The sequence below is a fragment of the Magallana gigas genome, chromosome 7 (genome assembly GCF_963853765.1).
Source record: "Magallana gigas chromosome 7, xbMagGiga1.1, whole genome shotgun sequence".
Lineage (NCBI taxonomy): Eukaryota > Metazoa > Mollusca > Bivalvia > Ostreida > Ostreidae > Magallana > Magallana gigas.
In genome coordinates, this window is record NC_088859.1 from 7,857,904 (window position 1) to 7,876,750 (window position 18,847).

General features: G+C 33.5%; 1 protein-coding gene across 4 annotated transcripts in view; it reads right to left on the reverse strand.

Moving 5' to 3' along the window:
* Positions 1-18,847, reverse strand: part of LOC136269702 (interleukin-6 receptor subunit beta-like) — a 53,369-nt gene that overhangs the window by 21,192 nt on the left and 13,330 nt on the right. For all 4 annotated transcript variants that reach the window (XM_066089333.1, XM_066089332.1, XM_066089334.1 and 1 more), the window contains exons 2-5: positions 14,384-14,556; positions 13,675-13,953; positions 8,853-8,982; positions 434-618 (exon numbers count right to left, since the gene is read on the reverse strand). In XM_066089333.1, coding sequence (XP_065945405.1) covers positions 434-618; positions 8,853-8,982; positions 13,675-13,953; positions 14,384-14,477 — 688 coding nt within the window. In that variant the 5' untranslated portion in view covers positions 14,478-14,556. The remainder of the gene's footprint in view (positions 1-433; positions 619-8,852; positions 8,983-13,674; positions 13,954-14,383; positions 14,557-18,847) is intronic.

Here is an 18,847-nt window from a genome sequence, read left to right on the forward strand (position 1 = left end):
CCACCACATGTGTTATTTTTATGTCTGAATAGACAGTCTGATACTAAGCAATTTTACACAAATGTTTTCTGGTTTTTTTACTCAAACCATATATATATATGTCAGTTACACTAAATTATAGTATAGACTACCATGGTATTTTTCTGGAAATAAGAAACTGAGCAATATCACACACATTGATAACGATGTTCTGTATACTGGGTCATTTTTGGTGTCAATTTTCTTTTTGCCCTTCTATACAACTTCATGCAAACTGTTTGGCCCCATCTTGAACTCACCCAGAAAAGTTGTGTTAAAATTTAAGAAAAATAATTTAAAACATCAGAATTTACCCATGCAATCTTAAATTTCCCACTGAGAGTGAGGGCAAAAGGGGCAAAAATGAAACAGGGGCAAATATTTTCCTGTGCACATTATAATTAACTATACTTACTAATGTTCTGTGTCCAGAATTCCTTTCTAAATATCTTGGAAGTCTTGAATACTAAGTTTGTGACGTTAAGTATGACTATTTTAGACATGGAGTTAATGTTTGGCTCATCATGTTCTGTCCAGATACACTGCTCTCTAATTTTCTCCTGTGGACAATTGACACTATTCTGTCCATTGTCTACTGACCTGTTAAAAAAAGAAAGGAGGAACAGCTTATACCAGCACGTGTAACTGATTACCTGTTAGAAATGACACTGTTAGATGCAAAACTTGTGTATGGAAACAAGTGTTTGTCATTGAGACAAGTTTACAGGTTGGTTAGCAAACTCAGCAAGAAAACTGTTGGTGGACTGACCAACCGCCGACCTACAGACAGACAGCAGCAAAGCAATATGCCCTCCCTTCTTCAAAGGGGGGCATAAAAATTATTCATAAACATACTTGCCAACTAGCCAATTGCAAAATGATCTGACTAAAAATCCAAAACTTAAAGTCATGTAAAAAATTACAACAGTAACTTGATCCAAAGGGTCGTTGCCAAAGCATCTTATTTGATCTGATGATCTCCGCCTGGCAACGAGACATGATCAGGCTCTTTATAATTATAAATTTATTATATACCCTTATCTATTTAAAAGTTTTAATTACAAATCTATCTTTTTAAAACTGACTGTATGACGTTTACTTATATAACAAACTATTTTTTAAATGAACTCTTTAAAATGTGCTAAAATACAGACGTTATTTATTGCATACATCATCAGTTTCAGAGAGTGGTGATACGGAATTGGAAACTTACAGTGTGGTGATCCGGAAAAATGGATCATACTCTGTAAAATTGACAGTATCAAGAAGGGAAAATTGATGGGTTTAAGTAATACAGGCTCTGATTTTAAAAAGAACACTTAAGGAGGTCGACTTCAGTTTTCGTTGCGCATGTTTTTGCGCATTCTAGTATAATACAGTGGATTTAAACTTCTTATGAAATTTTTCTGATATTATTTATTTATTAGATTGAACACAATACACACAATACAGATAATTTTTTGAGATTTTTTTAAGGAAATTCATATTTTTTTAACGATTTTTCCGGTGTGTGGTAGGAGAGCATTGCCATTGCACTTTTTTGACGTTGTGAAAAAATGAAGCTCTGTTGGAGTACGTTATATGAAATAATATGAAAGAAAAAGTAAAATTCATAGGCTGTTGAATGTTTATACATATAATAATGCTATCCTGGACGACATTTAACTAATTTTTTTAATGAATGCATATAATACCAATCTTCTTTTGTAATGCTCCAAATATAGAGCAAAATTTAGTGCATTTTAATATTTGGAGGTGGTCCCCACTATAAACCAGATGGTAGAATTTGGTATTTTTTACGTTTAAGGTAGGAAATGATATTACTAAGCATATATAACTTGATAATTTGAGAGAAAAAAGCTATTGTAGTATTTTTTAAATCTGCTTCAAAGTGAGAAAAATGACAGTCTATATACCCGGTGTCATATAATATTTTGATACCGCGAAATATTGAACCCGGGTTCAATATATTATGTGATATTATGAACCCGGGTTCAAAATATCGCTGCGATATATTGAACCCCCCCATAAAATATTGAACCCCGGGTTCAAAATATTATGGCCGCAATATTTTGAAACCCTCTCGAATTTTCATTGCTCTTGGAGAGGGGGTTCAAAATATTATGGCCGCGATATATTGAACCCCCTACTGTTCCCAATTTCCTTTGGAGAGGGGGGGTTCAAAATATTATGGCCGCGATATATTGAACCCCCTACCTATTTCCAATTCCCTTTGGAGAGGGGGTTCAAAATATAATGGCTGCGATATTTTGAACCCCCACCTATTTCCAATTCCCATTGGAGAGGGGGTTCAAAATATTATGGCCGCGATATTTTGAATCCCCCTCTATTTTTTTTGGCTATTGAAGAGGGGGTTCAAAATATTATTGTTTCCAATCCCCTTTGGAGAGGGGGTTCAAAATATTATTGCTGCGATATATTGAACCCCTACTGTTTCCAATTTCCTTTGGAGAGGGGGTTCAAAATATTATGGCTACAATATATTGAACCCCCTACCTATTTCCAATTCCTATTGGAGAAGGGGTTCAAATATTCCCTTTGGAGAGGGGGTTCAAAATATTATGGCTACAATATATTGAACCCCCTACCTATTTCCAATTCCTATTGGAGAGGGGGTTCAAAATATTATGGCTGCAATATTTTGAACCCCCTACCTATTTCCAATTCCGATTGGAGAGGGGGTTCAAAATATTATGGCCGCGATATTTTGAATCCCCTCTATTTTTTTTTTGCTATTGGAGAGGGGGTTCAAAATATTATTGTTTCCAATTCCCATTGGAGAGGGGGTTCAAAATATTATGGCTGCGATATATTGAACCCCCTACCTATTTCCAATTCCCATTGGCGAGGGGTTTCAAAATATTATGGCCGCGATATATTGAACCCCCTACCTATTTCCAATTCCCATTGGAGAGGGGGTTCAAAATATTATGGCAGCGATATATTGAACCCCCTACTGTTTCCACTTTCCTTTGGAGAGGGGGTTCAAAATATTATGGCTGCGATATTTTGAACCCCCCTCAATTTTTCATTGCTATTGGAGAAGGGGTTCAAATATTCCCTTTGGAGAGGGGGTTCAAAATATTATGGCTACAATATATTGAACTCCATACCTATTTCCAATTCCTATTGGAGAGGGGGTTCAAAATATTATGGCAGCGATATATTGAACCCACTACTGTTTCCAATTTCCTTTGGAGAGGGGGTTCAAAATATTATGGCCGCGATATATTGAACCTCTACCTATTTCCAATTCCCTTTGGAGAGGGGGTTCAAAATATTATGGCTGCGATATTTTGAACCCCCTACCTATTTCCAATTCCCATTGGAGAGGGGTTTCAAAATATTATGGCCGCAATATTTTGAACCCCCCTCTATTTTTTTTGGCTATTGGAGAGGGGGTTCAAAATATTATGGCTGCGATATATTGAACCCCCTTCTTATTTCCAATTCCCTTTGGAGAGGGGGTTCAAAATATTATGGCCGCGATATATTGAAAACCCTTCTTATCACTGGCTATTGGAGATCTAGGGGTTTCAAAATTTAATGGCTGTGAAATTTTACACTGGTGTGTATATGCAGTACACAGGTGTTAGCCCCCTTTTCTCCCACCTGGGGACTACCATTTAGAGTAACCTCCAAGGATACCCTATTTTCTTGGTAACAAAAAGAATCACCAAAAACAATATGATTTTCATTCATAATATGTTTTATTACAGACTGACAATATTAAAGCACAATTATACCCCCCCCCCTCCCATCTACCCCCCCCCCCAAAAAAAAAAATGAATTCTGTATATGCATGAAGAAAAGATTTGAGGGGGGGGGGGTTCAAAATCAATAAAAGAAGGGGGGGGGGCATTATTATTTATAATCAAATTTCACAGCCATTAAATTTTGAAACCCCTAGATCTCAAATAGCCAGTGATAAGAAGGGTTTTCAATATATCACAGCCATAATTTTATGAACCCCCTCTCCAATGGGAATTGGAAATAGGTATGAGGTTCAAAATATCACTGCCATAATATTTTGAAACCCCTCTTCAATGGAAATTGGAAATAAGTTGGGGGTTCAATATATCGCAGCCATAATATTTTGAACCCCCTTTCAAATAGCAATGAAAAAAAGAGGGGGGTTCAATATATCGCGGCCATAATATTGTGAACCCCATCCAATGGGAATTAGAAAATATGTAGTGGGTTCAATATATCGTAGCCATAATATTTTGAACCCCTCTCCAATAGCAATAAAAAATAGAGGGGGTTCAAAATATCTCGGCCATAATATTTTGAACCCCCTCTCCAATGGGAATTGGAAAAAGGTAGGGGGTTCAATATATCGCAGCCATAATATTTTGAACCCCCTCTCTAAAAGCAATGAAAAATAGAGGGGGGGGGTTCAAAATATCGTGACCATAATATTTTGAACCCCCTCGCCAATGGGAATTGGAAAATATGAAGGGGGTTCAATATATCGCAGCCATAACATTTTGAACCCCCTCTTCAAAAGCAATGAAAAATAGAGGGGGTTCAAAATATCTCGGCCATAATATTTTGAACCCCCTCTCCAATGGGAATTGGAAAAAGGTAGGGGGTTCAATATATCGCAGCCATAATATTTTGAACCCCCTCTCAAATAGCAATGAAAAATAGAGGGGGGGGGGGGTTCCAAATATCACTGCCATAATATTTTGAAACCCCTATCCATTGGGAATTGGAAAAAAATAGGGGGTTCAATATATCGCAGCCATAATATTTTGAACTCCCTCTCCAATGGGAATTGGAAAAAGGTAGGGGGTTCAAAATATCGCGACCATAATATTTTGAACCCCCTCTCTAATGGGAATTGGAAACATAGGTAATCATAGATTACTAAGCTCACCGAGACGGAGCATCACCCTTATGAGACATCACCTTCATAAGACCACCTTTATCATTTTATATGAAAATCATACTTTATGATCTTGGATATTCATAGATTCTGTTTTGACAAAATATCGTATATCATCTGATAAATTTTTTTATGATAATCATATGTTAATATGTTAATCAATACAATGATATAAAATTAAATATTGCATCATGTCATATTTCTAATATAATATATATCATATAATAAATAAAATACCGTAATAAACAATAATGAGATTTGATATTGTAACGTATGATATGACATTGTATTGTGTTATACCTTATTGTATTTGATCACATAATACAATATCATAAAAGATAATACAATATAGTATCATATTACAATATCATATTACATAATACATCATAACACTGAAACATGATATTATATTGTATAATATAGAATGATATTGTAATAATTTAATTCTGGTTGTAACGCGCTCTCTGATTGGCTAAAAAATTATTTTATATCGTATAAAGAATGTTGCCTACGTCATAGTAAGACTAACGTCAAAAACGTATCAATACGCCTGACGTTACGTTTGAATTTTGTACAATTTTACGTCATTTTAAAGGTCAAATGACCGTTTATATCTACAATGAGGAGTAAAAAAATTAAATTATAAGCAATGAATTCAATATTTATTTGTTTTATAAAGCGTAAACTGCCCCAAACCATTTTATATCGTATAAAACAAATAAATATTGAATTCATTCCTTAATTGAATGAAACTGAAACATATTTGATACATTATATGATATTATATCATATAATACAATATAATTTGATTCCAACATTGTATCTTATCAAATGATACAATATTATGTGATATGGTAAAATATTATAAAATACATTATTATACATATTGCATCATATGACACAATAAAATATATTACAATATCATATAATACAATTTCATGTGATATGATAATATATCATATAAACCAATATCATATCATACAATATCGTATGATACAATAGTATATAATATAACAATATCATATAATACAATTTCATGTGATATAATTCTATATTACTGAAACCAATATCATATTATACAATATTGTATGATACAATATTATAGAATATACAATATTGTATCATAGGATACAATATAATATTTTGCAATATCTTATGTAATTGTATCATGTGATAAAATAATAAATTAAAAATACAATATAATATTATACAATATTGTATCATAATATACAATACTATACATAACAATATCATGATACATAATCATATCATTAAATATCAAAAAAATTGATACAATATCATATCGTATCGTATAACTTTTTATAATATAACATATGATATCATATTGTATCATATCAAACAATATTGTTTCATATCATACAATACTTTATCATAGGAATCATGTTATATCATTTATCAACAAACACATCTATCTATCGAGCTGGTTTGAGTGAGGTAGGAGATTTTTTAGCATCCTTGATAATGGAGTTCAAGCTCTGATTCTGAAGCAACCTCTGCATTTAATTTATAATAAAGTTAAATCAACTATGCAAGCTATCATCTATAAAACATGTGACCTGTTCCAAAAAACTAAACCTCATCCAGCATCCGAAACCTATGGCTCAGATTCAGCATTCAAGTCCATCAGGTGCATTTGTATCATAAGACGCATCATCCATGCAGTTTTGGTGAAGTTTGGACCAGTAATAACTAAGATATCATCATCAGAGGGCACTAGCAATTAAAACCTTAACTTCCTCCAGCATCCGCAACCTATGGCTCAGATTCAGCATCCATGCCTGTCAGGTGCATCTGTATCATAAGACACACCATCCATTCAAGTTTGGTGAAGTTAGGACCAGTAATAACTAAGATTTATTTTTTAGCATCCTTGATAATGGAGATCAAGCTCTGCATCTGAAGCTACCTCTGCGATTCATTCATATTACAGTTAAATCAACTATGCAAGTTTGAAATAGTGCTATCATCTATTAAACATGTGACCTGTTCCTAAAAACTTAACTTTATCCAGCATCCGAAACCAGACTATGCATTCAAGCCTGTCAGGTGCATCAGTATCATAAGACACACCATCCATGGAAGTCTGGTGAAGTAAGGACAAGTAATAACTAAGATATCATCATCAGAGGGCACCTGTTTCAAAAACTTTATCTAACCAGCTCTTAAAACCTTAACCTCCTCCAGCATCCGAAACCTATTGCTCAGATTCAGCATTCAAGCTTGTCAGGTGCATCAGTATCATAAGACGCACCATCCATACAAGTTTGGTGAAGTTAGGACCAGTAGTAACTAAGATATAATCATCAGAGGGCACCTGCAACAAAAACTTAACCAGCTCTAAAAACCTTAACCTCTTCCAGCATCCGAAACCTATTGCTCAGATTCAGCATTCAAGCTTGTCAGGTGCATCAGTATCATAAGACGCACCATCCATACAAGTTTGGTGAAGTTAGGACCAGTAGTAACTAAGATTAATCATCAGAGGGCACCTGCAACAAAAACTTTAACCAGCTCTAAAAACCTTAACCTCTTCCAGCATCCGAAACCTATTGCTCAGATTCAGCATTCAAGCTTGTCAGGTGCATCAGTATCATAAGACGCATCATCCATACAAGTTTGAAGTTAGGACCAGTAGTAACTTAGATATTGCTATCAATGGGCACCCGCAACAAAAACTTTAACCTGCTCCAAAAACCTTAACCTCCTCCAGCATCCGAAACCTATAGCTCAGATTCAGCACTCAAGACTGTCTGGTGCATCAGTATCATAAGGCACACCATCCATGCAAGTTTGGTGAAGTACAGACCAGCAGTAACTAAGATACTGCTATCAAAGGGCACCTGCAACAAAAACTTTAACCTGGTCCAACAACCTTAACCTCCTCCAGCATCTGAAATTTAGGACCCAGATTCAGCATCCAAGTCTTTCAAGTCCATAAGTAGGTCCAGATGCATCATCCATGCAAGTTTGGTGAAGATAGGACAAGTAATAGCTTAGATACAGGACCTGCAACAAAAACTTTAACCAGGTCCGGACGCCGACGCCGAGGGTATAGCATAAGCTCTCCTTGACTTCGTCTCGGTGAGCTAAAAAGGTAGAGGGTTCAATATATCGCGGCCATAATATTTTGAACCCCCTCTCCAATAGCAATGAAAAATAGAGGGGAGTTCAAAATATCGCGGCCATAATATTTTGAACCCCCTATCCAATTGGAATTGGAAAAAGGTAGGGAGTTCAAAATATCGCAGCCATAATATTTTGAACCCCCTCTCCAATACCAATGAAAAATAGAGGGGGGTTCAAAATATCGCAGCCATAAAATATTGAACCTGGGTTCAATATTTTATGGGGGGGTTCAATATATCGCAGCGATATTTTGAACCCGGGTTCAATATATCGCGGGGTTCAAAATAGTATATGACACTGGTATTCTATTTTGAGATGGCGGTCCCTAAAAATAACCAGATGGTGGATTTTCTATAAACGGTGCATATGGTTAAAAAATAAAAGAGTTTTGCTATTGTACCGCACAACAGAAAAATTGTTTAGAAAATAAAAATTTCAATAAAATATCTAAATATTTTTATCAGTATTTTGTTTATTGTGTTTAATGTCATAAATGATATCGAAAAAATTTCATAAGTAGTATAAATACACTACATTATACAAGAATGCACAAAAACAAGCGCAATGAAAACTAAAGTCGGCCTCCTTAATTAAGATTTTTCTCAAATTGAGTGAAAACACTACTAAGATTTTTTTGTGAAATGTAGAGATTAGAGTTTTCACAAATTTAAGAAAAAACTCAAATATTTGAGAAAAAAATCAGACTTAAGTTTGAGATTTTACTTAAGTTTGTTTTGTGAAATCGGAGCCTTGTTATCTTCTGTAACATACTCACAAAATTATGTTAACATCCAGGTACGCAGGGTGGAGGTACTCTCCTAATATCCAGTTACAGCGGAACTCTTGTGAATTACTTGTATTGTCCAAAATACATTGAAAATCTGTGACATTCCTTACATCTTCATCTGAGAAATGTAAAAAAAAAAAATGTTCAAAAACCTTGAAAAAATCAGACATATGTAATGAATATGGTAATTTCTGCCACTTTCAAAAAGATCTAAATTATATTCGTGTAGCATCAAAAGTAGTTAATCATTAGTTATCACCAACTTTCGTTTAAATTTTTATCAATGTAAACATTAAGCTAATTAAGAAATGAATTTAACAATTTTTCAATTGATTGACGTATCAAAGGAAAAATTGACCAGAAAACTTTTTTTTCATCAATGCACTCCAATTTAAGCTTTTCTGACCTAATAATTTTTGAGAGGTCAGGAAAATTTTTAAAGATTTTCTCTATATATTCCAATGTAAAAATTCATCCCCCCCCCCCATTGTGGCTCCACTCTACCCCTGGAGACCATGATTTGAACAAACTTGAATCTACACTATCGGAGGATGCTTCCACTCCAATTTGAGCTTTTCTGGCCTAAAAGTTTTTGAGAGAAAGATTTTCTCTATATATTACGAAGTAAAAATTTTCCCCCATTGTTGCCCCATCTTACCCCTAGGGACCATGCTTTAAACAAACTTGAATCTATACTATCGGAGGATGTTTCCACTCCAATTTGAGCTTTTCTGACCAAATAGTTTTTGAGAGAAAGATTTTTAAAGATTTTCTCTATATATTCCCATGTAAAAAAAAAATTCCCCCATTGTGGCCCCACCCTACCCCTGGGGACCACGATTTGAACAAACTTGAATCTACTCTACCTGAGGATGCTTCCATACAAGCTACAGCTTTTCTGGTTGAATAGATTTTAAGAAAAAGATTTTTAGAGAATACCAACAAATTTGTAATAATTCTAAATTAATTCCCCTTTAAAGAGGGTGTGGCCCTTTATTTGAATGAACTTGAATCCCCTTCACCCAGTGATGCTTTGTGCCAAGTTTAATTGAAATCTGCCCGCTGGTTCTGGAGAAGAAGATGGAAATGTGGAAAGTTTGCAACAATGCAAATACCAATTAAGTTGTTAGAAAAGTTTGTGGACAAGTTTGATTGAAAGCACGAGACTTGCTTGATATTAACAAAACTTTTCAGATTTTAACAACGTATTCTCCAAAAAATAAGTAAAAATTGTTTGTTTTTTTCTCAAAAGCACCAAAAGAAATATACGGTTTAATCATTATGATTAGATATGCTTCAGGTAGCATTCTTGTTTTTTTATGCTTTTATATTTTGTACGCGTTACCTGGTAATCTTTCATCAGAAAATATAAGGTTTAAAGGTATGTAAATGCCCAATATTTCATATGATTTAATTCCATGACAAACACTTATGAATGTCATTTGGATCAATTAAATTTAATAATTTATGACCATTTTATCACCAAAGATGGATGACCAATGCTTGAAAATTGGGCCGAAAACATAACATTAATTTAATATATCTTGGAAGACCTGACTGTTATTATATTTTGTGTGCAAGCAGGAAAATCTCTGATGGAGATCAAAACATTCATAGATGCTGCTGAAGATGGTTGACATGTGTCAAAGACAATGGATTCCAAATGAAGTCAGAGCTTTAAAGATGGAAGGACTGATATTTTGAGCTCTTGCAGCACTCCAACCAACCTCCATACAGCTTAAATCTTGCACCTATGAATTTTGCTTTATTTCCTCATCTAAAGTTGAAACTGCTTGGACAGAGATTTTCGAACCTAAATAGTCTATGATAAGCCACAAAAGATAATATACCAAAACTTTGTGTAAATTTTATCTGCAATGATCGCTACCTAATCATAACCCGCCTTTGACCTATCAATAAATGGGTCTTGTAGATTTTAGTGTGGCTGTTTCTATAGAGCTATGAATTAACTACAGACCCTGAAACGTACTACTACACCACACGCTCGCTGCACGCTCGGTACACGCTCGCTAAACGGTTCACACGAAACGCTGAACGGTTTACACGAAACGCTGCACGCTTTGCCCGAAACGCTAAACGATTTACACGAAACGCTGAACGGTTTACACGAAACGATTCTCGCACGAAACGATTTGCTCGCTTTTCACACGCTTTTATCCTGATCGATTCGGGTCCTCTCGGATTTTTACCCTGACTGTTAGTAAGAATTAATTTTAAGAAAACACGAAATAATAGAAATACTGATATTAGAAACATATATGTACAGAAGTATTGAATTGATTAATTAAATCAATTTGGTACTTACATGTATATTTGAAGCAAACAAATTTTTATTCACAGAATTCGCCAAAAATATTACTTCTATAAATATATTTATTGCTAAAAAGAAATATCCATGATTCTTATTATTGCCGTAAATAATAAAAATTCCAGAGAAAAAAGTTACCGTAACACAATACTCAATACCACAAATAAAATCCGTATAATTACAAACTGAAATCGGTTTTTCAGTATTCGGCGGGATTTGTTTTTTCTTCTCACATTAATATTTTAATTGGTTTCAGAGAATACGATGTAAAAATACTAACTGTAAATAAACCTGTAATTATTTACATTGATAATTTTGAAAGTTATGTAAAATGAAATTAGTCACATAAGTTAAAAAATGCTATTAAAAACAACCGATTAATTTTTTTATGTCAAATCATTCGCGTAAATAAATGTTCCGTACATAATATCACAGAAAAAAATCAATAGATTAAACAATAAAGAAAGTTGTCATTACTATTTCGCATTTCGGAAAGAACAAAAAATAAAAAATGATTTAGATTTTTGTCTCAATATTCGTATATATAACCGGCGCCCCGCATAACGGCGTACAATATATCCATCATTATTTATTTGAATTAAGTACCATGCATATAGATTCCCATAATAATTAATTGCATGTGTACATTTTAGGAAAATTTCAGTGTGTAAATTAATTGTTGTTTTCCGTTATCAGTGTTTAAATAATTAGAATATTAACTTGTAGAAATATTTTTAATCGGGATTCAGAAGAATTTACTTCCCGCATATCATAGAAATGAACAGTATATTTTCTTTCTATGTTTACATTTAATTTTGTTAAAATTAATGTTAAATAATCTATCATTGAAATTGTGTGCATCATCAAATACTGATTCCGACTACCTTGAAGTCAATAGATTTCTATTGGCTATTGACAAAAAAAGAGACGCGTGACCATCCAATGAAAACGAATACACAGAGTTTGATTGACAGGTTCAGCCAGGTGCAGGTCTTACCCGATGTCCGAGGTTATGTGTACTGGTTGTACACAGCCGAATAGTCTCAGTCTTCTTTCAATACGCGTACTTTTCTTTTGTTTGTTCAAAATAAATTCAATTTTGTAAAAAGATAAGTATATCATTTCTTATACATGTAGATTTTTTCACGAGAATATCTTAAAGGATTTTGCCAATCACAAACAGTTTAAAGTAATGTTTAACACGAGCGCTTATTTGAAACAATTAAATTGTCAGAGAGTTCCGAATGAAATCTGATGAACGTTTCACACGGTTCTCGCACGCTTTGCCCGAAACGATTTACACGCTTTGCCCGAAACGCTGCACGCTTTGCCCGAAACGCTAAACGGTTTACACGAAACGCTTCACGATTCACATGAAACGCTAAACGGTTTACACGAAACGCTAAACGGTTTACACGAAACGTTTCTCGCACGAAAGTCGCACGCTTTTTTGGTGTGGTAGTACGTTTCAGGGTCTGTATATAAGTTTCCATAAGATATAGAGAAAATCATTCTTGGAAGATGTAAATATAGAAAATAATTAGGGATGTCAATTTTATTCGGTTGGATTAGTCAATTAATTGGAGCCTTCAGTCAAGCGATAGTTGCATGAGTATTCGTTCATTTATTTGAAACTGTATGTCCTTTAAAAATCACATATTGCAACTATCACATACACCTTAATGTAAACTCAAAAATATTTTTAAAAAATTATAATAACATCCACTTGATATATTTGACTTGAAATACATTAAGAAGTATTGTATCGAAATATCTGTTAGCTAATGTCTTAGCGTTTCCTTTTTCTTTGGACACTCATGCCCCGTGGAAAAAAACATTAAAAATCAATGATTATAAAAACAAACGCCTCGAAACAATTACTGATATGATTAAATTTTTGATTAATACTAAATCTTATTCAAGAAATAACTGATTACAATAACCACAAATTGATCTCTTTAAGTACATGTTTGGTTAAGTATTGCTATTCCAAGAAAAAATGATAGACAAAATAAAAGAGACAATTACTATATTATTTGCCGCTTATAAATATATATACTAGGGACACCTGTTCAATGGAACAGAGTGTAACATATCAAATATGCTTAAAAAAGAATACTGTTATTTTCATTTCAAGCCCAACAACTTCCGCATTTAAAAAAAATTGACTGTTTATTTTTTTTTCTTCACTTTATAACAAGTAATCGACTATGAAAATTTTAGTCAATGATCAGCATGATAGTTGAGTACTGGAATACTCGGTGATATCCCTGAAAATTGTATTAATTTTCTATATATGAGAATTATACTAATTTCATTTGCATCTGGCCCCAGGACCATAAAACTTAGATGTGCCTACTTTTGATCTCAGTCCGAGTTTCACAAAAAGGAAGACATGGTAGAAAAGAAAGACTGAGATCACACGTGATCTTGTTTATTAAGTTTTATGACCCCCAGGCCTGGACTCAATTATTTACTTACATTCTACAATGAGACTGACAGAGCCGACCATATCAACAGGAGAGCCTGTTTCATTAACACTCCAACATATGTAGTTTCCTTCGTCTTCGATCTTGCTGATAGTTTTTTTCAACAACAGCGTCCTGTCTCCCACTACAGTTAGCATATCAGAGCTAGGCTCTATGTCAAGTGGAAGATAAAATTTCACAAGACTGGTATTCAAGCCAGAGTCAGGAAATACTGTACAATTGAGCTCCAATGTCTGATTTATTAAAATCGATGGATTTTTTGGAGTCAACTCTGTAAGAATGAAAAAAGATTAACAAATTAGTAATCATCTTGGTATATTTTACATGATATACTGGAAACAAATGCATTTGTAATTAAATAATTTGAAAACAGTACAACTTCAGTCTGAGTTCATTTATCAACATTCACAGTGGTTTGAAGAGAAATTGTGTAAAAAAACCATGACTGATAGATAAACGGACTGACAGTTTGAATGAGGAGATAAAATCATTATCCCCTCCAACTCTTTTCAGAGAGGAATCTTTAAAACACTCAATCATTCTTATTTTCTGACACACACTTAAGGAATAGCAAACTTAACAATGACTAGGACAATAGATGACAAACAATATTCATCAACCAGATCTCAAAACCTGAATATTCAATAAATAATATTTTAGACATCTGGAGGAACTAAGTCAACAAATTTTAAACCACTAACCTCCCAATCTTGATGGTTGAAAAAAAAATGCTTGGAATATTGGGATCAAACTGAGAAGAAATCCCACCACAAACCAATGTGAAAGCAGATGCATGGTTTCCACTCCTTAACACAGCAACAGTTGTTTACTTCCTCCAATGTTGAGCATCTAGATCAATTTGTATACAGCTGACCTACAATATGAAAAGGAAATGAACTTCCTATAACAACAGCATAAGGGAATTATGTTTTTCCAAGAACTGCTTTTGATCTTCTGAATGTCTGAAACTGGTGTTTGAGTTGTTTAGTAACTTGGGCCAGTTCTATATACACATGTATATACAAATTTCTATAAATCTGTTGTGTCAAAAAAGCCACTTAAAGGGTCAACTTAAGAGTGAAATATTTAAAGAAATCCTTTCTTTCATATATAATAAATGAATAATTATATTTTCTGAAAAAAGGTCACAATGGTAATTATTCATCTCCGCTTGGTAGAAAACAAGGATTAAACCAACTTCCTTGCACACAAAATAAAACCAAATGATTTTTTTTTATATTTGAACATTGAAAATGATGAATTATAGTTATTAAGTAAATATAAGTAGACAACATTGAGATGGTTATACCATATCAAAGGGTCCAGTCTAAATAATGGACAATAGGTGGAAAACATTTCAGAGAATTTTGCTTTGACTTTGTCCTATAACTTAGAAATTTCCAAGCTGCCTTCGAACTCTTAATTCATTGACATTACCCCTTACATACAGGCATTTTGCTCAACTTGAGCAAGATTAATTAAATGAGAAATAATCTTACAACCTAAAATTGATTAAAAAGAGATCTGCTATGACCTTTACATTGACTTGGTTCAAAGTCACTGCACGCCATTAACCCAATAGCTCTTTTTATATGAAGTATGAGCCAAATTGGGCTAAGTGGAGAATATATTTTTCATATTGCTCTGCAATGACCTTAACCTTAAACCTAAAGCATGGTTCAAGGTCACTGCACACCTATTATCAAAAGGCACTCTGGGGGTATTATGTATGAGCCAGATTGGGCCAAGGGGAGAGTATTTATCCTCCAGACAAGGATTTTTCATAAAATTCTGCTATGGCCTTCACATCTGACCTAGACACATGGTTTAAGGTCAGTGCACACCTATTACCAACAGGCACTCTGTGGGTGATGTATGAGCCAGAATGGGCTACAGGGAGAGAAGATATGCTCAGAACAAGAGATCTTGGACAGACAAACTGATCACTACAGGGTGCCTGCAGAGTGGGACCCTAAAAATTGAACTGTGATTAATTGCATCTGTACATTTCATTGTCAAATTATCTCCAGAAATTAAATTCCACATGATCTGAGGCCACTGACAATTAATTTAGAACAACAAAAAGCACTTCACAATTTCTAGGTCAATATTTTTTTTTATATATAGCTAGGTGTATCCTGTAGTTTTATGATAATGCAGATCAGTTACATAATTACATTATAACATTCGTATTTCAGAAATGTTCACAAACAATTTTTTTTCTGTGAAATTTGATATCTAATTAATGGATTGATACTGGGAGTTTTTATCTTAAAGCACTTATCCATGGAATTGACGTCACAATTTTAAGTACTTGTACTTCATAAATCATGAGAGAATTACCAATTAATCATTCAATGTAAAAAAAACTCCTTCCGACTCTAAATATCAGGAGGGAGGAAGAGAGAGCTCCATTATGTCATTTTTTTCTTGAAAATGATGAAGTCTATATATGATTTGATTTTCCTTTTTATAATCCAGAATTCAAAGAATAAAAGGATATTTGGAATTAGGGAGTTCATAAACATATACCATAAATAATCTTTTTTAAATTGTCCATTACAATTTGGAAAAAGAGTGAAACTGGGACTCTATACATTAATAATAGTACAGTGGGGCCTCATATATCCGGACGCCAGATAACCGGACGCTTCAGTTTACGGACGATTTTCTTTGGGAACAGATTTTTTATATGTTATTTTGTCTCATTTATCCGGAATTCCGCGTTCCGAATCCGGACGGTCTGTTTTTACCACAGAACACTGATTTACTACTAATCTTGCTTCATTTAACCGGACGGTAAAATTTGATGATACCATACTCAGTACAAAAAATTACCCCTGTCAATTAAGTTTCACACCTTTTTTACGTGCTAGATCATCATGAGTAGCTTGTATAAACACACTGACCTCCCAAATCACTTTCAAAAATTGGAAAATTGCGAACAACAGTGTATCACACACATATCACACTTGAACAGAAAGAATTTAGCTAGATTAGGTTATCATTATTGTCCGGTTAATATTTCATGACAAAACAATAAAATAAAGCAGAGTTCTTTATATCTAAAAACGTTCATATCATCTCTAGCATGTGTTGCTATATGGCATGAGAGGCAAAAAAACCTAGTATCAACACTGGGAGCCATTGTATACAAATACATTATCATTCATGACAACAATAGACACATTTCAGATATCCGGACTCTTCACCTATCCGGACGATTGGACTTGGGAACGAAAGCGTCCGGATAACTGAGGCTCCACTGTACATGATATTAGAGCCACACTCTTGAGAGGATCACTTACTAATAAAGCTGACATAAATTCATAAAAACATCTAGTCGCCTCATTAGTTTCAATAACCTCTTAACTGCTTCAAGGGTATATAGTAACTATATACTATAACTATATACTACTAGTGAACTAACTTGTATACAGGTCAGAAAGTTACGGTCAGTTGCTATCCGATCAAGGTATTTAGGTTGCACGGACTTCTAAATGCATGTTGTACATATTTTAGCTATACAAGAACACACTATAGATAAATAAGAGATGGTATATTTCTAAAAGAATTTCTAAAGTACCTGTATTTTTCTTACAAAGAAGCGCATTGAAGTGGTAAAAATGTTCGTTTCAATGGAATATTCTAAACTTTGTATCGAACGTCAATTGTTACATAGGACACGCCCATTTATTTTATAACGAGGAAAACAGTATTCATAACAATGCTTTCTGAACCGCTCATCTTCTAAAAATCACAAGCAGGGCTGCGGACCGAAATGTGGACACAAGCTGAATCACGATATTTTCTCTGTACATGTTTTCCATGCCCTGCACATATCCCAGTCCCCTCAACAAGCTGCGAACACAGCAACAAATGCAGAAGATCGAAGAAGACGAAGAAAACGTAGCTTACCCCTCTAAAACGAAAAACTGAAACATGTGCATATGGGTCATTATCAAAATATGCAGACTTTTGAAAAATGTAAAACATGAGAAAATTATTGCTGAAATAATTACTTTGATTGCAAAAAACACATTTAACAAACAATGAAGTATAACATCTAAAAATTTGCAATCATTGGAATCTACCATTTAGCTGATAATTAGACTAAAATGTAATGAACTGTAAAAATTTGGTCAGTGGTGTAACAGGCATATAGTATAGGAAAAAATTCTTAAATAAAATAAAATAATTCTTTTAAAATGATGGACATAAAGTTTATATCAACAAACTTCATTTAAAGTTATCAGAATTAGATAACAGAAAATATTTGACACATTTACATAGTGACCAACATAACATTTGAGACAAAGTCTTGATGTTACTCAACAAATTTTTAATTTGAGCATTAAAAAGAACACAACTGGATTTTTCTTTTAATGGAGCATAAAAAAGACATAACTATAAATGCAGTGGTGTTTTCAAATATACATGTATCATTGCCAGTTAAATTTATTTGGAGAAAAATGTACATGTTACACCACTGATTATTATATATTATACGGTTTTACCACTGACTTAAAGTTACACCAATGACCTAGCGATAATAAATAAGAGATAAGCGCATTAAATTTTGTAAAATAAACTAATCTCTATTTTTGATTGCATTTAAAACATGATAAATTTGATCTTAAATAAAAGTTTTCGTACCTCATTCTTTCATAATCTGAAGAGAGATACACTGTTACACCACTTATAATCAGTGTTACACAACTGACACAAAAACGGCATGTAGATGTTTTTTTACACGAATTCACTCATTCTTTGATGTTATATTTCATACTATTGGCATCCACACACTTTTATCTACCTTGTATCGAGTTCGAACTTTCTTTGGCTCATCAATCTCACAAATAACATCGTCAATACTATACCAGCTCATATCAATCATACATTTTGGATAATAATATTGAAATTTCTCCAATTTTCTCCAAAATCTATGCATACAACTCGTATACACTTCCTCTTTGTTTTTATATGTTTCTTGAAGCTAAGCTAGCATTTGTTACCTTTAAGAATTTGAAAGATTTTAGTATAACATAATAGGGAATGTGAAATGTCAGTGGAATAACATATCTTCTAATACACTATAAGTCATTAAAAAGTTTGATTTTTTAATAAAAATAAAATGTGGATAATTTCATTTCTTTATTAGAATA